The following is a 26,629-nucleotide window of genomic DNA, read 5'->3' as shown; positions in this document are numbered from 1 at the left end:
AATATTTTATCGACATTCCAGGTACACGACGAGCGAATTAATTGTGAGTTGATATTGTTACACTTGTCTTGATGGGAAAGCTAGCTATCTCCTATCTGTGGTTGACCTCACGCGATTAAATAAGCTTACTTTTCACTGAGGAAGATATCTAATATCCTCGTAGAAGTACTAATGTACAAAGTTAATTCCCTAAAGTTAAATGGCTGGGAATGCTCGAAATCTATAAATGTTCCTGGTCAAATGTTTGTGGTTTTTCGATTAATAAGGGTTAATCACAATTATAACTTCCAAGGCTTATTCTATGTTGTTTATTATAGCAAGCCACAGAGGGCTATCTGCTGAGGCCACCGAGTGGAATTAAACCCCTGATTTTAGCGTTGTAAATGCGTAGACTTACCGCTGTACTAGAGGGGGGCGACTTATTCTATACTGACTGTAGCTGATATTACGCTTCGTAACACAAATTTTATTCCTGGATAGCATGTGTTATTTCTTAATTGCTTATGTTGTAAAAGTACAGAAAATGGCCATTATTTACTACAGACTTTGATTTTGTGACCTGGATAATGAAATTTAGAAAGGTCTGAAAAAAAAGAACATATAAATCAAGATGCATATGTATTTATACTCAAGTGATACAAAAATGAACAAAAATGTTTAGAAATGAGTAGTTTTTCGAGATTTGCGATTGTAATGTAAATCACTTTCACATATCAGCCCCCAAATAGAGTCTTCCATCATGTTTTCGTTATACGCTCCATGGTAGCGGCGTTCAAAGTCCAGTATATCTTGGTGGAAGCGTTCGCCTTGCTCCTCTGAGTATGCTACCATGTTCTCCTTGAATTTATCAAAATGAGCGTTAAGGATATGGACTTTTAGGGACATCCTGCAGCCGATTTTGCCGTAGTTCTTCACCAGAAACTTAACCAGTTCCACATAATTTTCGGCCTTGTGATTGCCCAAGAAGCCCCGAACCACTGCAACAAAACTGCCCCAAGCTTTTTTTCCTACCCACTGAGCTTGAGGAATTCTGTGCACTCCAGGATATTCTTTATTTGTGGTCCAACGAAGACACCAGCTTTGACCTTTGTCTTAGACAGCTTAGGGAAGAAGTCTCAAAGGTACTTGGAGGCTGCAGACTCCTTATCAAGAGCTGTGACAAACTGTTTCATAAGACCAATTTTATGTTCAATGGTGGGAACAACACCTTCAGATAGGTCTATGTGTTCACTTAGGCAGCTAGAACTAAACTTAAGTGGTGTGCCCCTGTATATATATATATAACTATGGAAAGTTCTAGAAAATTCTCGTAAGTTCTACAACATTGTAGAAAGCTCTTTTAAGTTCTACAACATTGTAGAAAGCTATTTTAAGTTCTACAACATTGTAGAAAGCTATTTTAAGTTTTACAACATTGAAGAAAGCTCTTTAAAGTATAAAATATTGTAGAAAGCACTTTTAAGTTATACAAAATTGTAGAAAGCTCTTTGAAGTATTACAACATAGTAGTAAGCTCTTTTAAGTTCGAGAAAATTTTCTATCAGCTACTTAGCACTGAATCTATCTGGAATGTTCTGGAAATTTGGTAAATTTGAAAATTTCATTACTCATGTCATAAAAGCACGGTTTGAAAAGAAAAATAGGTCTTTTCCATTTACTTTAGGCATAAGCAATTGGGAAATAACACTTTCTTACCAGGAACAAGAAAAAGTAAAAATTTTGTTACATAGTGCTATTAATGTTGCAGAATATTATGTAAAATTTATGATTACATGAAATTTTACCCTCATGACCTACTCAGTGAATAAATACCCTTCCAGCAGCTTCACCAGCGGAATCACGAAATAGTTATTGAATGATACAGTTAGTCAGTTATTGCTGTTTATCTCTCGATATTGTTATTAATATTGAAAGGTATTTTTAGAATACTGTATTTGGTGATTTTTATTACTTTTTTGTCTTTGTCATTGTTTTTGCTGATTCCATTATTTGAAATGACATTGATATTTATGATATATTGTTTATTACCATTAATGTCTAGTCCTGACCAGGCACTTGTGTATTAAATGTGATTTGGTAACTGTTGAATTTATTTCTAAGTTTTGTTATTATTGAATAAATTGTATTTTGTTGTTGAGTTGTGATTGTAGCGGCATGTTCATTTTAGACTGTTACAGATATTTATATAATCCTACAGCCAAATATATTGTTAATGAATTTTATTTACAGATTATCAGACAATTTTATAAGCCAATAAAGCTTACAACAGAAATGTATTTGATAAACTTTTTACAGATATCACCACAATTTAATAATTTTAATTGCTAAGATTTTTTTTTTCATAAAGGAGGTGATACATGTTCACAATAAACCCCTCACAAATATTTTCTCAGTTGAATGCATATAACTTTCTACCTTGTATTGAGAATTACAATAACTAAGTGTGAATTTGCTTATTTTCAAATGAAAATTTATTGAAAAGTCTTCCCATAAATCGCAGGTTTTCAAATGTACTGGATTGATGTTCAAAGACATTCACACCAATGTTCTCGTGCCAAAATCTTTTATTAAGGCAATTCCATTTTTATACCCAACGTTTCAGTAATTTATGATAATGGAATATTACAGGAATTGCTATATTTTGAGTTCGTTATCTCTCAGAATGGATTTCAACAAAAAATGTATTAAATATCATGCTATTTTTAATTCCATACTGAAACAATGAATAACAATAATTTGTTGGTGATACCACGGACGAGTCTACGATTTATTGTGTTACGTACGTTACGTATTAGTGTTTGAAACAACCGGAAATTTTAATTTAAAAGTTAATAAATACTTACTATATTTGCCAACAAGGTTGATACACACAATTTTCTTTCTTAACATAAATATGTTTTAATATACAAAACATCAATTTATAGTAATTGTTATTACAAATAATTATTTATATACAACCATTTTAAAACTCACAAACAATATCCAGTCTTCTGTCTGGTCTGGAGTTGAATATTTTATCGACGATCTAGGTCCACAACGAGCGAATTAATTATGAGTTGATATTGTTACACTTGGCTTGACGGGAAAACTAGCTCTCTCTATCCTTGTTTGTCCTCTTACGGTTTATAAGCTCACTTTTTTACCGGGGAAGATGTCTAATATCCTCGAAGAAATACTGATGTCCAAAACTAGTTTCTCTGAAGTTTAACGATTCGTAGTGTTAGAAATCTATAAACGTTCTTGGCCAAATATCTGTAATTTCCCGATTTATAATAGTTATTCACAATTATAGCTTCCAAAGCTTGTAGTATACTGATTGAAGCTGAACAACAATATTCTGTTTTCTCTTGGCGCATCGATTAATAAAATATTTTAGGAAACGTTCTCGAAAGTTCACTTGGCGCCAATACTGTCAGTCATTAGTATTACGTGCGAACCTAGTACATTATAGATTTTTCGCTCGAGAATTTTCTACAAATTTAGAGAACAGGCGGGACTTTAGCAATACACATTTAACAATGTAAGTTATATTTCTAAATGCATACTAAACTGAAACAAACATATATTAAAATAATATTAAATCCGTTACATAGAAAAAATTAACAAAGAGACAACAGAGTTTTATAGGACATCATGAGAAGAGGAGAAATTGAAAACATCATTATTACAGGAAAAATCCCAGAAAATTAAAAGTAAATGAAGGAAAATGTAGGAACAAGAATCGCTACTTAAAGAGACAGAGATCAGTGGAAGACCCATGCCAACCAACGCCCTAGATTGGCATGATATCGAGAGAGAGATTTATTTATCATCTTATAAAATATCACAACTTGCTGCAAAATGGGAAGATTTCCAGAACAAACATTACATATAAATTAAATAAATATTTTCAGAATCAAAATATGATTTTGTAAATTTTTCTTTACAGACAGTTTTTATGATAATGTTTTCAGAAGATACATATAATCGTGTTTTTTGATTCATCTTGACTCTTAGTAACTGAAACGAATACTATTAAGAATACAAGAAGAGAATTCCTTCCTACGCCAATAAAATTTTCCATGAATAATAAGTAAACCCTCTGTAGTGCCAATTGTTGTTATATATATTGATATTTACAACTATTACAGTAAATACTAAACACCAAGAGTCCAATAATCATACTAATGACTATCACATGGGGCACAAAGTAAGTGTTTATTTTTTGTTTTTAATCACTAAAGGTTTTGGGTTTATATCTAAAAGTCTTTACGAAATTAAGATTAAATTTCAGACTACGATTTAACTAGAGCTTCGTTATATTTTTCTCCATTTTCTGAGTCAGCAATAAGTTTACGGAATTAAAATATCCGAATCGATTCTCCGTAGTGGACAAAAGCTTAGGTAGCCTGTTGTGTAGTTTTGCTCTAAAACAAAAAGTAAACTGTGCCATTGATATTTTGTATAATTTTGCGCTGCTTCGAGAATATAACTTTAGGTTTCATTTAATAATTTCCATACGTTATTCCGATTGAAGAGGATTGTTGTACACCAGTGGCAGGTCTGGATAGCGATTACTTGGGAATAGACTTACAGTACTTGTGTGCTTGAAAAATTTGTTTTTATTCTATTAAAAAAAATTAAGTCAGAAAAAATATTTACACCGCGCTTGTTTGTATGTGTGTAGACACACACACTAGCGAAAGCGCCCGGCTTAACTTCGGTTATTAGGTTGATAGTGTGTATTCTGAACTTCTGGTGGGTTGGAGGTTCAATTCCCTGTAGTAGACAAGGAGGAGATAGTTCATTGTGTAGCTTTGCGCGAAAAAACTGCCTGGTAAGAAAATTGTTGATAAATGTGTGTTGACGTACCTGTTTTTTTTTTTTTTTTATGAGGGCCAGGCTACATCTTCTTATGCAGAGAGGGAGTAAGAATCCCTCAAGCCCTTGGCACAATTGTTGTTATATATATTGATATTTACAACTATTACAGTAAATATTAAATATTTATCCTCAAGACGGTACAGTACGACTTTCTGTCTGGAAACTATGTTATTAACTTAGAGCAGTGAACTGTTTATGGTCAAACCGATTCTAATAGAAATGGTTTCCATGATATTTATGGATAATGGAGGTGTTAATTGCTAAGAAAATATGCAATTATTGTTTTTGTTATTATTAACTATTATAATAAATTTTAGCGCTATTTAGGATCTCGCGATAATCTGATCCTGTCTGTATGATTTTTAGTTATAATGAAACAAGGGCTATCAAACACCCAAATAAAATTTACCATCAGATTAAAAAAATATTGACACTATATTTACTTGCTTTATTCAAAACTAGATGTGTATACTTCTCTCATAAAGTATATATACGTACAAATTATTATTGGTTAATGGCCCGGCATGGCCAAGCGTGTTAAGGCGTGCGACTCGTAATCGTAGCTGCCTTCCCTCTAGTCTTACACTGCTAAATTAGGGACGGCTAGCACAGATAGCCTTCGAGTAGCTTTGTGCGAAATTACAAAACAAACAAAATATTATTGGTTAGTAGGTTTGAAGCCATAACATCGAATAACAGTTAATCTGTGTATTTCTTCATAACTTCTTTTGATATTTTTTAATCTAAAGACATAAAAATTACAATTTTAATATTCAACGGTTGCAATAAACACAGCATTGTTTAAACTGCTATATTGTAATTTCTCTCAAATCAGCAGGTATCCACTTTTCCCCACCCAGCACTTCCCCTTATCTTAAATATATAGCACTGCATACTCTTACAGAAATCTAGACGATCCTATTAGGGAGGCCTGGCATGGCCAAGTGGGTTAAGGTGTTCGACTCGTAATCTGAGTGTCGTGGGTTCTAATCCTAGTTGCACCAAATATGCTCGTCTTTTCAGCTGTGGGGCGTTATAATGTGACGGCCAATCCCACTATTCACTGGTAAAAGAGTAGCCCAAGAGTTGGCGGTGGGTGGTGACGACTAGCTGCTTTCCCTCTAGTCTTACACTGCTAAATTAGGGACGGCTAGCGCAGATAGCTCTCGTGTAGCTTTGCACGAAATTCGAAAAAACAAACACAATCCTAGTGGTAGCGAAGTTCAAGGAACATGGTTCCTTTTTTATTGTAATCTATTTCATGTCATCACGTGGATGCACGGTCAGAACAAAGCCTACGTTTTGTCATTCCACAGCCTTTGCAAAGGAATAAGTGAACATTACTACAAACTGTGAGAAAATAATCTGGTGATCAATTTGTACTAAATTTTCTGAATGCTGTTGTACAATCGATTCTATGCTTTACTGAAAGCAGGTGTAAATCATCACAAGTTAGAATTATTTTCGCTAATATTGAACTGCATATACTTTGTACAAATTCACCTTCAGCCTGTTTATGTAATTTCGTTTAACATTATTCAAAACTTGTTACACTAATTATATACACCCTTCGTGTTTAATGTTTAAACTGTTATATGCGGCATCTGTTGACTAACAGTAGCAGTAGAATATTAAAGAACAAATAAATAAACGTGGGAAAGTGGTTTTACGTGTATTCGAGATTGCCATTATTTTTCGGATTTGAATGGTTTATTTATTATAACATGAACGCAGCACGTTATTTTCCATTTTTATGTTTGTGTGAAAATTGTGGATAGTCATTCCCGTCAGCTTTCATGTAGTGAAGTAAAAATGTATCTCGGGACAGATGGTGTGGGTATTAACTCTTTCACTAAAATAAAGCAGAGAACAGCGTTTTTACTTTCTTAGGTTACCTTTAGGTTAACAAGGAATGTATTGAAGTATTCTTATTATAAAACATTTTAGTATGCACTTGCACCATGTAATGGAAAGTTTTAATTGAAAGTAAAATTCGTGTATATAAGATTCTTTCGAAGCCGAAACTTGGTTTCGACATAAGTAGATAATAGTGTTGCAAATGCTTATCGAATAACGCATTGTAATGGCTTTAACTGAAGCCCGTTATAAGACGAATTTTAGAATTTGTGACCATCATTTTTGCTGATAAGCGATGTATTTTATGAATCACTCAAATAAAATAATGTCAGGTGATGTAGTTGGACTCTGTTAAATTTAAGTTATGATTACGAAATGAATTTATTTTTAATTAAAATTTCGTGAAACTGTTGAAAACCACAAAAAGTTAACAAAACCTTAAACGTACAAAATTTGGCAAAATTTTGCTTGTTCTTGTAAATAACATTTAGTAAAGTAAAGGTTTTATGCATTAAAGTATTATGTCACGCTCTATATATGTGTAAATACATACATAAACACGCATATATGAAAATATTTACACGAGGTTCGTGTTCTTTGTAGGAAGTAATATATCGTATTAAAATACGCGCAATGTTGTCACTTCCTGTACGATGAATGGAAATATAATTGATTATTCGAAGGTGGGCATTGACTTTGATGAAAGTATTCGAGCTTATCTTAGTAAAGTGCCAGTTTCTGGTTTAATATTTATATTTGGTATTGACAAGGAATGCGGAAAAGTGACCTTCCACGAATTAGATTGAGGCACGATCTATGTTTATTCTGATGTGTTAATTACTTTGGACAAAGACTAAACGTTTTCCTGGATAAGACTAGTTAAGAAATAGCCGTTCTATACTTTCAGGAAATTACACGTGATGCTTATTATAGCTGTTTATTCTAGCGCTTACGGTAATATCACCTTGCCAATCAGGCATTTTATTATCTAAAATGAGGTTCGTTTTTCTGCGCTCGTGCAAATCCGAGAACCAACTGTGTTCATGAAAACTGAGTTCACTGTTCGTCATGGGCGCCACAAGCTATTTCCACGTGACGATAACAAGACGCAGAGAGCGCGTACCCTTGGAAAAGCGAAACAGAGCAAAACGAAGCCCACATGGTGAGGTTGGTACAAGGTGTAGGCCCAGTTGTTGTGCCAACGGTCAGTATGGGTTGGATGGCAAAATATTGCAGCGCAAGTAATGTACATGGGTTAGGCACGTTTATATTTGATAATTCTCGGCACAATTCGTAAATTTTCGTTCCTGATGGAATGAAAGAAAGCCCAATTATAACAAGTCATGTACGAAAAAGATATTTACAGCATATTTTTTCAGTATTATTAGGTAAGTGTTTCTGAATGTTGGAAACAAGGGAATAAGAAAAATATCTTAGAAAGTAAAATTAATATCTGGGTTTCTGGACTTTAAATAGGATATATTTCTTCACTTTTATTGTGGCCATGTTATTTGTAGCATACTATGTATTATTACTATATATATATGTGGTATTTCACTTAATATTACTGCATCTGTTGACAATATATATTTGGGTTTTCGCTAATATTGCGCAGCACATGCTTTGTATGCAGGAGGTTGAGGATTCAGTCTTGTCCGGCCCGGCATGGCCTAGCGCGTTAAGGCGTGCGCTTCGTAATCTGAGGGTCGCGGGTTCGCGCCCAAATCGCGCCAAACATGCTCGCCCTCCCAGCCGTGGGGGCGTTATAATGTTACGGTCAATCCCACTATTCGTTGGTAAAAGAGTAGCCCAAGAGTTGGCGGTGGGTGGTGATGACTAGCTGCCTTCCCTCTAGTCTTACACTGCTAAATTAGGGACGGCTAGCACAGATAGCCCTCGAGTAGCTTTGTGCAAAATTCCAAAAACAAACAATCAGTCTTGTCCAATAACTTTTTTTTTGCTAATAATTGTTTCAGCAGTAAAATAATCTTGATACTATATAAATAATGACTTGATCCCTCAGTTTAATATTATACTAATGCTATAATGGTTTATATATTGGAACAGTGCAAAAGAAACTTTCTATTTTTTAAGTTAAAACCCATAACAACATGAACTATATTACATTAATAATTTGCAAGAACCCAAATTCTGCCTCTCATTTTTGTAGAATATATATATATGTAACCAGAATTTGGATGAGATTCACCTCTGGATACAAATAATTTTTTTTTTATATATTTATATAGTAGTAATGCTGAAATTGTAGTTAATTCACCTGTGTGACCTGATGAACCTTGTGTGGCAAAAAGAAAACATATTTTGAAGGAAATGCAAAACCTAAAAGCATCTATAGTATTGCTGCTGTTGTTTCTCAAATTATCTACACTTTTCACTTTTTAAAAGAAGTGGAAGTTATTACAGAAGTATAAACATTTCTGAACCAAAGATTTCCTTATTATTATATAAAGTAAACAATATGACAGGTATTCAAATGAAAATTACATTAATATATTAGACATTGATGTTGTTCTGCAACAAAAACAAATTAAGAGCTTTTATGTGAGTTTTTCATAATGAACTGCTGAGTTTAAAATTCAATTCAGTCTAGTTCACTTTATGTTTGAAAAAGTTTTATATCTCTTTCTTAATAGTTTTGGGTTATTGTAATGATAGATGCAGATAGTATATTAAATATATTATTAAATTGATTCATTATGCTCAAGTTTAAGATCACTGATGTTGCCAGATGTTTGCTTAAGATTTATTTGTACTGTTTATATTAATATGTTGAGCATAGGATTCCTAAATATTTATTTATCGGTAATTTTTATCATTGAGACATTATAAGATGATTTTGAAGAAGAGAAAAATAAAAGAACCTAGTGGCTCTATATTGAAGGCTTATAGCACAAACATTTGAGGTTTGGCCCCTATAGAGAGCATAGAGTCCATTATGTAGCTTTATTCTGAACAGTAAATAAACTCTTGTTGTGTGGCTTTCAGAAAGGCAATCCTCGAAGCTCTGTCTTGATAGAAAAAGTAAGATACATACTATGAATATGTAGTTAGGGTATAAACCTTTTCAGTTACATAATTATAGTTGCTGGTCCATACAATATATGTTTATAAAATACGTTACTGATAAGTCAATCTGACCTCAACATTTACGGAAGTAATTAGTGAAAAGAAGCTAACTCGTATTATAAATTGTTACATACTTGATTGGACTTAAATGCAATATTTACATAACAAAAACTTATCTTAAATTGATTAGTTAGAAATTGATAAATAAAAACTGGATCAAACCTTGCAGAATATTTAAAAATTGATTTGAGACTGTCTGTACCATATTTAACTTGCACTCAACTACAGTGAACTTGTATTTAGGTATGTGTTTGAATAATATGTAGTATTAACCTTACTATTTTATTCTTTGTAATTATTTAGTAGACAAGTTGTTTAAATGTAATTTTTTCTTTCATATTGATGTAATTACACTTTGCAGAAAAGTAAAATATCTAAATAACATTATTATTCTAAACTAATTTTTCTTGATTACATAAATTTTCAGTTTAGTATATTAAAAACTACATTTAAAGAATTGCTTAAGCTAAAACCTGGAGATATGCATTCTGATTAAATTCAGTGAAAAGTATTGGTATAATTAAAAGGGAATTGAGTGTATTTCTGCAATTTTGAAGAAATTACTTTTAGTATACTGAAAGTAATGTATGTGTGTGTGTAAATTTGTTTCACATATTCATTTCATTTTCTATAAAGTGCTGATTGTGAAATAGAACTCTTGTAATAATTACAATGTAGTTGGCAAGAATTACTTGGCTTCATACTTCACCTGACAGAGACTGTGTGTCTAGTTAACTGACTTCCTGTGCACAGCTATACTAGCTAAGCTGAGTACATAAGGTAGAATTTTCGGTATTAGTTCCAAATGAGTGGTCACTGTAATAACTTCCACTTTTATAACCACTCTGCTACTCTTGGTTGTTGTGAAACAGGTTGGGTTATGGCAGTTGTTGATGCTTTAATTTCAGTGATTACTTTTATCCATTATTTCTTTAAGAGGGCATAAGATATTTTATTGAGAAGCCCAGTAAATATGTTAATTTTTTACATCTTTTGGTTTCTTTCATTGACTTTTGAATAATTATGTATACAATGTTCAGCATTATTTCAATAACCCTATAGGGTTTCTATTTCATTTTTGTCAAGACTTCTTGGATCTATGTGTTTTTTACAACATCATGAGTTTTATATTTATATGCAGAGAAGTAGAATGTTTTAATTTTTTTTCCTGCTATCAGAACTATGACATATTTTTGATTATAGTGGTTCATTTTGAGGTTTGAGATTAATTATTGGCATATTTTTAGTTACCTAATAATACAATTTTATGGTATAGGTTTTTATTAGAATTTTATTATATAAAATATTGAAAATTAGACTTGCCAACATTCTGTCTGAAATTCTAATTCAAAGCAAGCATGTTCAGAAAACTGTATGGATCATTTATACAAATGTATTGAATGTACTTGCAACTGATTATGCATAGCACTATAGCAAGCTAACTTGGATGGTGAACAAACTGTAACAAACCTCAGTGTTCCCACACAGAAATATCAAATACTTTCATGCACAAAGTTACAAAGACATGAGGAAATTTGGTAATTTGTCTTGTTGCATAAAATAACTTTTTTGTTACTTGTGAACCTATGACGGAATTGGTGACAATAAATGACAAAAATCACTGAGTGCTAAGTCACATTACGGTGATGCAGAGGTGTTACTTGATTGGTTCATCTGGACATGTGTGAGTTCAAATTTAACCAATCATGTAAATCCAAGGAACAGAGGGTAACTTTTGTAATAATTCTTTCTTATGAATAGAAATGTTACAGCTTCTTAAAACTGTAGTATTTTGTTTGAAAACCATCATGTTACATGCACAGTAATTTGGTAACTCTGCACACTTGGTTTTCCATATTAAAATATATCAGCTCCTTTGGTCATGTTGATTTTTTATAGATATTAAAATATACATGGTTGGAAAAAATTGAAGTAACTGATTAAATATGCTCTAATGGTCTAAGGAAAAGAATGAATATAATTGACATTGTGGGAAGTGTGTGTAATCATCATACATTTGCACATATATGGTTGTGATTTGTGTTCCAAATATGATGATTCAATAGGACAGGTAAGTGTAGTTATTATATATTTTAATGTATAAGATTGATTGTCTTAGCCATAATATAACAGCAACTGGCACTATAGAACATATGTGGATGTGTAAGGTTTTTGATTTTTGTTGTTGTATTAACAACAACTTATTTTGTTTCATGTTTAAAACTGCCATGTAAAAAATAAATATTTGGATTGATACTAATTTTATTATCAGTGTTAATACAAAGAACTTAAAATTGATATCATATTTGAATACAAATATATAGTTTCAAAAGTTAAGATGTAAAAACTAGTAAATTTTTGTTGTGTGATTTGCATGTTTTAGTAGAAACCCGATGTCCATCGTACTACTAGAAGTGTCAAGAAACTATTTTACTTTACATGTAGGTAAGAAGACGGGTAATGCCATGAGAACGTCGTCACTTGGCACCTCATCCCACACCAACTTTGTCCCTTCTGTGGAAGTCAAACCTAGTCGTTTGTCAGCTTTTAGAAGGCTTTTCAAGCCTTGGAAATGGAAGAGAAAGAAGAGAAGTGAGAGATTTGAGAAAACATCCCGAGGTAAAATTATTTTTTTGCAACCAATAAATGTGTACTTTAAGAGTATGTAGCTGTTAAGATCCCATTTTTATAGAAATTATCTCAAAGTTTAACATAATTTTATTTTTAACCATGTAAAACTAATTGTCTCTTTAATTTAAGATAAAAGTATAGTTAATTTGTTCAACAACAAAATGTAGTACTTATGCAGGGGTAGATTATGAAAAGGTGGGGCCCTTGGAGAATATAATCAACATGGGCCCCTTTCAAAGTGTTAAAGTTTTTATATATAGTTATGAACGAAATAACAAGCTGGTATATGTACCTCACAGTTTTATTTTCAATAACTATTTATGGTAAAAATATATTACAGTATACAGCATAAAATGTATCATTAATTACAAACTCAATTCCATATGATCAAAATATCAATATCTATAATAACAAGGTCCTAGCACTATAATTTTATTTTATACAAGTTAAATGCTGAATATGAAATTTTTACCAACTGAAATGCTAAGTATGACATAACTAAAGTGAAAATATCTTTGTTGCAAAAGCTATTTCACACAACCAAAATTAAATAAAGGCATGCTTTCTCACTTTATTTTCAGAAAATTCATTGATAATGGCATTTGAGTCTATGATGCATAAAATTTCATGTTCAGTTGACAAAAGTGTTAACACATTCAGATGATGCTGATGCATGATTGACCTTACTTTGTTTTGAATAAGCCTAGTCTTTGAAAAAGAATATTCTTTAGTACAGTTTGATACCATGATGTATAAAAACACTGTATATTTATTTGTTGCCCAAGTAGATACCATTATGTACTGACCCAAAATTTTAATTTTTTTCCCTTTAAACAGCAAACAACATTCTGATGAAAAACAACTACTTAAACTTATGACATTCAGAAATTGTCATAAAACTGCTTTCCAATACTGAATTTTGCCTTGCTGTTTAACTAGGCCGGTATCAATTTTACCTTCAACACGATGTGCAGAGTTAATGATACCATTACCTGTTGATGACATTCACTATTTTCTTGCATGGACAGTGCATGATCAGCATGATTCCAATCAGCATCTAGGATTTCTAGAATCTTCATAATTATATTTAGATGCCCCCAAATCACTGTCTACATTCTGACATTTACAACTTCCCTCAGAAAACCAATGTGTTTTCATATCCCCAGTTTATATTAAATCATGTACATGGATCATCACTAAAGTTTTTGATGTTCTGTTTTTACCCATGTGAGTTGAGCTACTTTTTTCACTAGTAGCAGTATGACTACTAAATGTCTCACAGGTAATGGTATGATTTTTAAAAGATTCACCAGTAATAGAATTACTTTATTTAATGGACTTTTGGACATTGCAGCAGTTTCACTAGCAACAGATTCATGAGCAACAGGTACATTAGTGCAAGGACCACAATTTTGACTGATGGTGATTGAAGTATGTGTTGCCAAGTGAAAGTCTCTATAAGTAGATTTGTCAGCGTTTGGCTGTTGTTGGTGCTGTGTGTTGAAAAACTTGGAAAGTTTTGACAGGATAAAAGTTTTCACTTTTGTATCAGCTGTGCCACGATAAGTTCTCTTCATTATTGTAGGACTGAAAAATTATAGCCCATAGTCCTAGAAACCAAATTTTTCCTGACAATAGTAGAAAAAAACAACTAAAAAATTATTGTACATTTCTGTGATTAGTGGTTTAGACCAAACTGAGAATATATCTACTAGGTTAACATCAGAGTCACCACTACACTAAGGCTGCTAATCTAACTTGTTTGGCTTTTATATTAATTTAACTCTTTAGCACGGGCTCGGTCCCTTGGATTGTCTTTGTAACCATTTTGTGCTTGTTATAGTTTTAACATGAGTAATATAAGGCTGTTATTTGAACATTTTTTCCTCTTTTGTCAAAAAAACAACTGAAAAATGTGTATGCATGTAAGTGAATAAACAACATTTGATAATTGTTTAATTGTAAATACTTTGGCAGCACCATATATTTTGCTTCAGGAGTTTTAGGCACTTTGGATGAACCTCTGATTATGATGTACAATAATTTTCACTTTTTTGGTGTTAAAAAATGGAATTAAGAAAATTTCTGGGTAACTATGAGGTTTTTTTCTTAACTTTTATACAGGTATTTTTCTAATACTTGAATTGATCTTAAAAATGAAGAAATACTGTGATTAAAAACATTATATGTCTTTGAGTGTAGGAGTATAACTAGCTTTTTCAAGTTTTTTGGTTTTTGAAATTGAGGTTATGTAAAGAACAAAAAAATTATAATTTTACTTATTTTATTTACTATTGTTGTTTATGTTCCCATTGATACACATCTCTCTTAAACTGTATTTTAATAATGAATATTCCATTGGAGAAAGGTTTACAAATCACATAATTTGAATAGTTTCAGTTAAAAGTAAAATACTTAAAGAATTATCAAGCATGGCTCAAATCTACATTTTGATGCACGTTCACAAAATATCTTTTTTTCCTTCACATCTACATGCTATTTTAAATAAATAGTCTTAAAATTTACATTTTATTTTTAGGAATCATTCTAATACAACATAACCTGATTTTTCTCTGCTGTTTTATTTGGATAAGGTACTGCTTCTTTAACAATATTGTGACAAATGGTCAGTTAAATGACTCTTGTTTCTGACTTTTTAATTGTCTTTCTAACTTAGTGTTTGTATTTCTTTAGTATTAAGGTGATATTGTGACACACATAATAATGAAATTTTTAACATGACGGTCAACTTAATATGATGTTCATGCTTTCTTTGACCTGACATTGTAACACAAGTAGTTTGTAGATTTCTTGTCCATGATTGCTTTAATGTAATATTTTACATTTTGGTATATTTGGGTTTCACTTATTACATTAGTAACAGAGATGCCAACCATTACGATTTTGGTGTATACATTACGACTATACACTCATACAGACAAATATTACGACTTGTTGCAAGTCCCAAATTATTATATATTATATAGGCCTATACAATAAAGTGATAAATTGTTCCCCCAGGGCTTGAAAGGGGTGAAAAGAAAATTTCTAATGAGATACAAGTAAATTTTGATAATGAATAAAAGACGTAGTCCAAATGGCTACTTGCGATAATCATGTTCGTGCTTGAAATAATAAAAAATATTTGTATCTCCAACGTCTACCAAAACTACAGCCATTGTACAAATGTTGGGTTGTGAAGATGACAGAATGATTTCAAGCATACTTACTAACAGTGTTTACAGTTAGCCACAGATGGATCCACAGACATGGATGGCTCAAAACTGTATCCAGTGGTTGTACAATATCTTGACCCTTTGCTTGGAAAAATTGTTTGTTCTCTTTTGACAATGGTGGAATGGAAAGAAGCTTCAATGGGAGAGAATATTTTCAAGCTTTTGGACCACGAACTGACAAAGAGGAAAATTCTGTGGGAAAACTGTCTTAGTTTTTCTTCAGACAATGCTTCAGTTATGTCTGGTATAGGTAAAGGTGTGATGGGACACATCTCAAGACGACAGCATAGCATTTACTTCATATGGCTGCTCAGAAAGCTTCCAGAGAACTGCCCTGCCCAGTTTCTGATATATTTATAGATATTTACTACTTTCTGGACAAAAGTGCTAGCAGAAAACAACATTTCAGAGTTTCAAGGATTGTATGACAAAGAAACAAGAAAAATTCTACAACTTGTTAACACAAGATGGCTATCACTTGGGGTGTGCCTCAACAGAATATTGGACATGTGGAAGCCATTGAAGAAGTATTTTCACTGTGCAAAGGAAAAATTAGATTCAAAAGGATCTAAATGTGCAGCTAAGTCAGGCAGCAAGACTAACAGTGAGGATATCCTCCCAGCCACACAGGAACACAAGACAACAGTCTCCTAAAGCAGACAAAGAAACATTTGATATAACTCAATATATGTTTAGGCAGTCTGACCTTGAACTAAAGAAGAAACAATCAATGAAAAAAGAGAAGAAAACGAAAGCTAGCAAGGACGTAATCAGGAAAAGTTATGCGCAGAACAAGTTAGATAAGTTAACAGTTTTCTTGGACAACAAAATGAAGTTATTTTGTATTTTTCTTCAGTCTGCAATTCTTCTATTTGAGCAAGCCAATTTGATATTACAAAGAGAAGAACCTTGCATACACATTATGCATAGAACCATGATTACACAAGTTAAAAATATACTTATCAGATACATCAAGCCAGAATATCTTGAAGGCAACATCACTGAACTTGACTACAACAATTAATCCTTACACAAATCTGATTAGGCAGTTTCTATTGGAAATGCTGCCAAGGAATACATTGTTAAATATGAAAAGGACCTGGACCTGATCAGCTTCTATACCAGTGTCAAGAAATACTATATTGCAGCTACAAATTACATGATGAAACATTTCCCTTTAAATGATGAACTTCTGATTCATGCAGAGGCTGCAGATCCAAAACTGAAAGTCAGCAAAGATTTCTCTTCTCTACGCTTCTTCACAGACAGGTATTCTGTCCTTGTCAATACACATGAGCACGACACTATTGACAAGTTGGAAGGGCAGTATTTGAACTGTCAAATTGATACATTCTCACAAACTGTCCTTCAGTTGAATGTTGACAAGTTTTGGGTTCAGCTGTCTACAGTTAAGGATGGAAATGGCAACCAGAAGTATGATATTCTGTGTGTGGTTATGCTTGGAATTCTTACAGTCTTCCATTCTAATGCTGACAGTGAAAGGATATTTAGTTTAGTGATTAAAACAAAAGCAAGTTCAGACTAAACTTGAGCACCTCAGTTTTGAGCAGTATTATAACATACAAGATGTGTTTGCAGTCAAATGGACATTGTTGTTATAACTCCCAACCATCCAGAGACATTCTCATGAAAGCAAAGTCTGCAACAGCTGCAAAACTATTACAATAAGTGTCATAAACATGATATAAACTAGTCCTTACACAAAGGCTTTTTCTGCTTACTGTTTGTGTATGTTTAATGTTGTTTTACCAGTATGTTTGTTACTCTGAACTAAATAAGACACAATTTCAAATGAATATTTTTAAGTTTATTTATTAAATACACAAAACACAGTCATAAATGAGCAATCTATATCAATAATAAATGATAATAGTTATAATAATAATATGATAATAAACAGCTTAGAGACAGTGGTCAGACCTAGTAGCTGCAAATGATAAAGGGCTCTGTCTACAATCATTACGCTCAGCCATTTGAAATAGTTGGCATCTTTGTCGTAATAATATGGTACTGTAATGCAAATAGTTGTACATTTCTTGTGTTGATGCTTTTTTAAAAAACTATTGTGACACAAATAATGTGTAAATTGTTTGTTGATGATTTAACATTAAACTGTGAAACAAATAATGTGTACATTTCTTGTGTTGATGCTTTTTTAAAAAACTATTGTGACACAAATAATGTGTAAATTGTTTGTTGATGATTTAACATTAAACTGTGAAACAAATAATGTGTACATTTCTTGTGTTGATGCTTTTTTAACATCATATTGTGATGCAAATAATTGTTCTTGATTTCTTTAACAGCGTATGACATAAGTAGTATGCGGATTTCTTTTTTTCATGGGTTAATGCGATGTATCTCAAGTTGTTTATGTAGTCTTTGATAAAAAGTTGGAACTTCTGGCTAGAAAGTTTTCTAAAGTATATCATATACAAGAAACAAAATTTTGTGGAAAGAAAAATTCTTTCTAACTTGTGGCAGTCTGAAAAATTGTTATTTCTGAGCCTCTCTTTTCAATAGAACATTCAGTTTGCATCATGTGTTTCTGAAAACTTTGAGAATAATCATGAGCAACTAAGATGTTAAACATTACAGATGAATTTCAGTGAATGAATACTAGAAAAGTTAAAAACATTTTGTTCTTGAACGAAGCCTTTCTATCTAGCAACTTATTAGCATTATGAATTTTTTTTTTCGTGTAAAACAACCAGATGAATGTTTTAAAGATATTATTTTAGAAAAATTCGCTTAATATATTATGTGATTTTCTTTTCGGTGTTGACAGTCTTGGAGAGGAAAATCTCGATGCGGTCTACAAAAGAAGACCTCATTAAGAGGGGTGTACTGATTCCTGATGGAGTTATCAGTAATCAGAAGGGTGAGTAGGTTTGATTCACTGCTTTAACAAGAAAACATGCATATAGAGAATGAATCATGCTTTATTAGGTGTGGGCTAAAATGTAATCTTAACAGGCATTAGGCAGAAATGGACACCACCAATGGTTTGTGTGATGTTTTTATCAGAATTTTTAAAGTAAGAAAATAAAGATACTGGTATGATGAGTCTGTGAACCTAATTATTTGTTTGTATGTTTGTAAATATATGTTGTGTGTGTATATAATTGTGAAATTTAGGAGAATTACACCTTATGCTATGAAAATTTAAACTAGAAATGACTGGCTTAAAACTAGTTTAAAAAATAAATATATGTAGAACTGTTTGCTTTACTTTTTACCCTGTCATGCTTGTTTCATCAAGTGAAATTTGTAATACACACATACAATTTTCCATTTCTGGCAGTCATTCAACAATTTCATAATGATCTAGGCTCCTGCTTTGAAATTATGCTGTTTCTGTTGCAAGACTGGATAGTTCATAAGGGTCACTATTGTTGCACAAGAAGTAATCTAGAATTGCACAGAAAATTAAGGTTAACTTCTGTTTCAATTTTTAAGTAGAAAATATGTGAATGTCACTGTTGGCAAAGTTTTACTGAATAACATAAAATATATTTTTAAAACAATTTTTGAAATGATCATTAACCCTTTAATGACAGGTCACAGGTCAAAGACTATGTCATTATGTTTGTTGACATGCATTCAACATTTTATTCAACTATTATTTCATGAATTTATGTTAATAAGTTTGGAATAAAATTGTAGATTATAATTCAAACTTTAGTGTTATATATGATTTAATTTTCTCAATTTAAAAGTACATATTAAAAGAACACATCTAAATATAGATTTTAGTGAGCCATATTGTATGTAGAATGCAGTATTGTTTAAAATTAGATCTTTGTGATGCCAAAATATTAAGTCTGTAGTTTTGTACAAATTAGAAACTCAAATTACTAATATTGACAAGCTAGAACATAGAATAAGAATTTTGTATCTTTTTATTTTGCTGAGATATGGCTCATGTACTGAATCAAACATGGTGGTCCCATTCAGCTCTTTCCATTTTTTGAAATGGTTCCTTATATACTCTTACTACAGTATGTGACATGTGAATAACCAATGGGCAGCTTAGAATATCCACTTAGTGTTTTTTTCAGCTGTTTTAATTTGTGAAGAGGCTACTACATTCTTTCATAAGATTTCATTAAGGTAGGTTGTGTCTTTAGTCTGTTTGATAACACAGAATTCCATTATAATTTATTAATTTTAGTGACTACGATGTGTTTAGATTTTAAAAAAATATGAAACTTTAGTTATTTATGATTTTTTTGGTTATTCAACTGGTTATATAAAACCTAAAAAAAATTTGTTTGATACACTTATAGTGCCAAATTTTAAAAGGCTTGGCAGTTGATGTCTAGCAGCAACTGAGTTCAAAGGTTGTAGTGAAAAGAGATAATTGTATGCTTTATGTATAGATTTATTGTTCTATACTTTAAGAAAAATAAGTTTAATAATTTATTTCTCAACAATAAAAATCTATATACTTATATAATGTATAATAATTGAAATGTGACTATATATTACAAAATACTAGTCCAATAAAACACAGTTAAGACAGAGAAGACTAAAGGTCAGTTTTACATTACTGGATACACATAACATGGGTGCATGTGCACTGCATTAATGCAAGTTAATGTTGGTCAAATGACAGACCTCATATAGTTAAAGAGCAAATAATAAAGTGTAAAGTCTTACTGAAAACAAGCATTTAAAATGTATTTAGGAGGTTTTAACAATTACACAAATATTTGAGATTTGGGGGAAGAATTTTTTTAATCATGAAAGAAATCACTTTGCAATCAGACGAATTTGTAACAAAACAAACTCTCTTTTCACAAACAAAGTTTTATTAAATACGTTTAATTAATTTTATGATTTTTTTTGTGTACAAAATCTTGTGATCTTTATTGAGAATGTACCAAATTTTGTGAAGATTCACGTACTGTACCACAAGTTATAGTACAAATACATAACATGCAAATGCATAGACAAACTCGTATATATTATGCTGAGCCCACCATGAAAGAGTTAAAATAAGTTTGGAACCTTTTAAGACTTCATAAATAATTTTATTCAAACATTTATTTAGTACTCACTACATATTTATGTGTTTGAGTAACAAAATATATTAATTACTTAATTACTGTACGTAGAGAAACCTAGTTACTGAAAAAAAATTGTTGGATTATATTTAGCTAAGCATAGAAAAACTTTGACAACAGCATTCAGGAAAGGGAATTTGTTCTACCTAATAAGTTTCATTACTTTGTAATGTTTTTTTTTTTCAACATTAATGAACTAAGTGGTTAAAGTACAATCTAAACATGTAGTACAAAGTTTGGTCTCATTACTTCAGTTTCCAGTAAGAAATAACTATTGATTGATAGTTTTTATGTTGTTAAGATAAAGTCTTGATGTAACCTGTGAATAAATATATGATTAGTTTTTAATGGCACACCTCTTCTTTATACTTTATTGACTGCTAAAATAACGTGGTATATAAAAAAATTATGCCTAATAAATCTTGACATTATAGCACCTGAAATCTGAATTTAAGACTTTTAAGAATACATCATATCTACTTACATGAAAGCCTCAATATATAAGGGCAGAACAAACTAATGATTTTATATTTTCAGTGGCTTCAGTGAATTTAAGTCTTAAATTCAGATTTCACAGGAAATTATATAGTTTTTGTATAGACATTCATTAATTTTACTGACAAATTTGTATAAGCAAAACATATTTACCATAAGAGGAGTAGTTTAGTGTTAATATTTATTAAAAAGTCAGAGAGTAAATTTTAAATGTTGGGTTTGAGTAGTTAAGAATTGATAGAAATTGTTGTTATTAAATGAATAATTAGGTAGAATACAGTTGTGAGTGTGTACCACTGATTGCTGTAGTAAATGCTATATATTTCAGATCTTAAAACAGTAGAGCAGTATCATTTTGATATGTTTTTTGTATTGATTCAAAAATTACTGCTTAAATCTTTACATTTTACACAGTACCTATGAAGTACATGTACTTTAGGCTTAGTTTGTAACATAAAATATGTGCTAATGTAGCTTGAGATTTGTACAGTTGTATTTTAATTCCAAAAATATATATATATTTTTTTAATTGAGTAAATCAAGTTTTCAAACTGAATATTCATCATAGTGAAATAATGTAAAACAAGACGAGTTATATTACCATCTGGTTTGGTACCTTTTATGAAAAAATAAAGTATCATAACAAACATGTAAAAATACATTCATTTTCTTTAGTTGCAAAATATTGTATAAATACAAAACTTGCATGTTGATTTTTTAATACTTAAAAAAGCCTTTTTCTTAGAAATATTATTTTACAGTGAAAATGTGTGGATATAAAAGATAATGCAACATGCTTTTTGACATTTAAGTAGTTGCATGCAGATTAGGTTTTTTGTTGTATTTTCTTAGGTTACAGATGGCTTTAGTATTAAGTTTGCCAAAAAAAGTATTAGTTATATGTTGCTAATTTTTAAGTATTTTACAGTTGTAGTAACTCATAAAGTTTTGTGTTTTTATATGCTGCTTTATTTACTGTTCTAATTTTTATATTTTATTTACTGGTTTCTTTACTGTTGTAACTTTTGTGTGTTTTTTAACCTTTGGTTTACTCTTGTTCAGGGCTAGGAATTGTTAAGAATTAGCATTTGAAGAAAAAGAATTAGTCTTAACCCAATGATGTGTATTAAATCCAAAAATAAATTTTATTTTGTAGCATATGTGTTAAATTTCTTTTTCTTGTGTTGTAAATGCGTGCTAGAGATTTCAAATTATCTGTGTGCAAATTAATTACATGTATGCTCAGTATTACCAACTAGATTTATTTATGCATATTTGAACAGGAAGGCCCTGTGAAGAATTAAAATATTTCTAAGAATAAGAAAAACTACAGTAAAATTTGTTATTGTTCTGTTAATTTATGTGTTAGCTATTGGTAATAACATATCTAAAGCTCTAAAGGTTAGGGTTAAAGAGAAATTTTGACAGTATTTTAATTTACCAGATTCTGATAAAGATAATCATAGCTCTGAAGCCAATGGTGAGGTAGCAACAGTAACAGACAGCAACAGTGCAGTAGTGGCTACATCTTTTGAGACAACCACAACCATGTCCTCCATCACAGTTTTCAGTAATTCATCAGGTACTCCTACAGCAAACACCCACTTAACAAGTTTGTGTAAGTACCAATCTAATAAACATATCAGTTTTACTGCTTTCAAAATTTATTGCCATTACATATAAAGATCATTCTTTTTCTTTTGTTTGCATTCCAAGATGCCCTCCAGTGGCTCAGTAGTAAATTGAAGGCTCACACTGCTAGAAACTGGGTTTTGATACTCCTGGTTAGCACAATATAGACAGTCATTGTGTAGCTTTTGTGCTTAACAACAAACAAAAGAAAATGTTCAAGATGAACAATGTTACTGTAGTTCTGAGTATTAAAAAATTTTGTTTAATTCCATGAATGTATTAATTTCTGTATGAATCAAATGTGTAATGTTCACCTGATATAAGGAGGCCTAAGGGATGAAGTCTTAATCTGATCTTGGGGAAAGGGGGCTGAAAAAATGTACACATATATACGAAACAAGCACATAATCCTAACCTGACCTGTTGAAGCATACATATTTGGGATGGTGTGTTATAAATATAGATTTTATGGTTTAACAGTTTTTTTGTAGTGTTTGAAGAATCTACTAAATATTTTCTGGTCTGAACTTACCAGAAAGGTAAGTATAGTCTTACTGTGTTCTTTTCTAAGATCTGAATATTTCCCACAGTCCTTTGTGAAGTGTTCATATATGTTACAACATTTTTTTTTCCATACTGTGCTGTGAGTGTAGATATTTCTGATAACATGGAAAGGCATAAGCCATATATATATATATATATTATAAGTGAATGCTGATTTTCTAAACATTGTAGATAAAAGTGTCATTTTTAGCTGAAACTATATTCACAGAGATTATTTCCAAAAATAATTTATTAAGCTATGAAAAATGAAGAAATATTTACAAATACCACACTATACTAAACAAACAGCAACTAAAGTTCTTAATATTTAAATTATGAATATGTACAAAATCAACTTTCAGATAATATTATGTAATTCGGGCATCAGATGCATTGTATAATCTGAAATTATGAAGATTGCTCATAGAACTAGTGCTTGTAAACAAAAATTTGGTAAAGATGTTAAAGTCTTGATATATACTCAGCTAATCCTCTGAAAGAGATGTATCATGACATCTTTAGTGTTTTGCTCAGTTATTTGTGTGATGTGTTTTTCTAAGAACATCGTACATATGCCTCTTTTTCAAGGAGCATGTTGACCAATATCCCCTCATCTTCAAGGAACACATTGACTAACTTATCACAATAATAATGGGCATTATCATCTGTTAGGTTGATGTAGTCCTATGAAGTGTTGCCTTAATAATTTTTTTTTTTTAAGGATAGGTATTGGTATGTCCATCAGTGCCTATTTTCACTTGTACCATACTTTCACCAACACCTTCTATTAACACTGTGGTATGTCTTGTAACTTAAACTCCTATAAATCAGATTTCATTACACATGGTGGGCAGAGCACAGATAGCCTTTTGCATAACTTTGTGCTTAATAGCAAACAGTAACTTCTACCAACATCACCACATGCATCATTTACCATATGTTACATCTTGTTTGATATTTTTTTCCAAATGAGTATACATCTGTTGCCTGGCTGCAAGGTAAAACTTTTCATCTGTGAAAGGAACGTTAATCGATTAGATGTGAATTTGATGTTTTGTGCCTTTCTGTGAGTAGAAATGTACCTCATCAGTTTTACTGATAAATATCCATTTGTGGCTGCAAACATTTGGTTTAGTTGTTTCAACAGGCATTCTATTATTGACAGGTAGTAATTGTCTGCTTCGGTTGTTCAGATGTCTGTGCTACCATTCTATCATAGATTTGAGGCACTTGTAGTTGTTTCTCAAAATTCTTCTGTGATTGGTTATTTTTATTCTTTGAATATTTCTCCATGTGAGTGAAACATTCAAGTGTTTTCTAGAAATTCATGAACAATTTGAGAGCACTTTAAACTGTGATCCTCTTTTAAAGTGGTGACTGAATCACGATTATGTGACCATTTTGTGTGGCCTAGGGTGAGTGACCATTCTTTTTTATTGCATTAAATACTACATTACTGATACTTGGTTACCTGATTTGCATAACAATTAAATGAGGAAGGTTGAGTGGTTAGAGGGATTAATGTTGTTTTATAGCAGTGTTTTGTGCAGTCATATTATGAAGAAAGAGTTTTTATTCTAATTCTTTTATTTACAAAATAAATTTTGATCATAATACAGGATTTGCTGACAAAAGTGAGGTTAGAGCAAATGGTAAATTTCAGATATCATTACAATGTAAAGTATGCTTCAAAAACCACTAGTAATAAGTGTTCTCTATGTTCATTATCACATCTGTATAGCACATTTTATCTTATTTTAATGCCATGGACAGAATCATTTCAATTTGACAAACAATTTATAAGCTAGAAAATAATACCCCATTTCTTACAAATCACACTTGATTAGTTCCTGTAAGCAGTAACTTTGTACAAAAGTGTTTGATTAAGATTGTTTTGTTTGTCATTATTCAGCTTCACCTGTCAATCCTGATACAAGTCTTTTAGATCTGCCAAACTTAGAACAAGTTCCCTCTAGTGGTGAAGACTTAACATGGTCAGCTCTTCCAGATCCTCCAATTGGTGTTAATGAAATAGGACCCATTCCTCCACCACCCATGTTCTCTTCTCCATCACCATGTTTTGAAAAGAAAACTTTTGATTCTTCTGGTGAGATTTTTTTTATTTATTTAAAAGTTTGTTGTAAGATGAACAATTGGTTTTGAAGATGATTATAAGAAATTTTAATATTAAAAAAAATTGCATTGTAATAATTCTGCAGATTTAAACAGTGGTATTAAAAAACTTATCAATATCAAATAATAATATTTTTTTTTGAAATAACTAAAATTCACTAATTTTTCAGACTCTGTGATAGAGAATATTGAAGACTTACCACAGGTTGATAGCAGTTGTGTTTTTTTCATTCCACAACCTGATGTTGATATTAGTGTTGTTCAGGAAGTTCCTGCAAAAGAACCCCAGCTGAAAGCAATGCCCAAGAAGAGTGCTCTGAAGAAGCGATTTAACTTAGTGACATTTTCACCATCATCTACAAGTGTAACCTCGACCACAACCTTTTCCAGTCCTTTTACGGAATTAGTTACTGTGTCAGTCACAACGATGATAAATACTTTAGAGTCATCAAGTCAGTGTGGGTAAGAAGAGCATATTCATAACTTATTTGTTTGTAGCTTTATTTTCCATTTAATGAGGGAATTGGAAAAATTAATTCATATCTTAATACTAAATGTCACATATGAGTAAGGATAAGAGCACAGATCTAATTTGTACTTCGTTTTAATATTTTTGCACAGTACTGTATGTAGCTTGTTTAGACACCCAGGCAAGTTATAGGAGTTTTGTATGGAATAATATAGTAAGTTAATAATTAACTTGTTTTCTAAAAAGTACATTTGAAGCTTTAATAATTGTAACATATTGAAAGTGCAACCTTATTATTCTGGGACATTCTCATTGTAAACATTGTAGGGTATATAAGCTAATAAATTCCACATTGTGTTCTTGGAGCAGGACTGAATTCAGCTTATTTATTTGTGCATGCTATGTTATTATCATGAATATCATGCAACAGTGATGTCTAAACAGTGTAATGACACAAGTGATGATTTAGTGCTTTATTTACAGAGAATTTTTATTTTACACATTGACAGTTTTTAACATAAACACAGAAAAAA

The 26,629-nt window shown here is 31.3% G+C and overlaps 1 protein-coding gene across 3 annotated transcripts in view; it reads left to right on the top strand.

Moving 5' to 3' along the window:
- The window catches only part of LOC143233449 (phosphatase and actin regulator 1-like), a 59,563-nt gene that overhangs the window by 18,335 nt on the left and 14,599 nt on the right, over positions 1–26,629 (top strand). For 2 of the 3 annotated variants that reach the window (XM_076469695.1, XM_076469696.1), the window contains exons 1-6: positions 7,861–8,108; positions 12,313–12,486; positions 18,544–18,636; positions 22,764–22,937; positions 25,407–25,601; positions 25,798–26,089. In XM_076469695.1, the coding sequence (XP_076325810.1) occupies positions 8,036–8,108; positions 12,313–12,486; positions 18,544–18,636; positions 22,764–22,937; positions 25,407–25,601; positions 25,798–26,089 (1,001 nt within the window). In that variant the 5' untranslated portion in view covers positions 7,861–8,035. Of the gene's footprint in view, positions 1–7,860; positions 8,109–12,312; positions 12,487–18,543; positions 18,637–22,763; positions 22,938–25,406; positions 25,602–25,797; positions 26,090–26,629 lie in introns of those variants that run through there. The other variant, XM_076469698.1, reaches the window with a different exon arrangement.

The sequence above is a fragment of the Tachypleus tridentatus genome, chromosome 12, assembly GCF_004210375.1.
Source record: "Tachypleus tridentatus isolate NWPU-2018 chromosome 12, ASM421037v1, whole genome shotgun sequence".
NCBI lineage: Eukaryota > Metazoa > Arthropoda > Merostomata > Xiphosura > Limulidae > Tachypleus > Tachypleus tridentatus.
The sequence above is the reverse complement of the archived record's forward strand: the minus strand, read 5'-3'. Positions and strand labels throughout refer to the sequence as shown.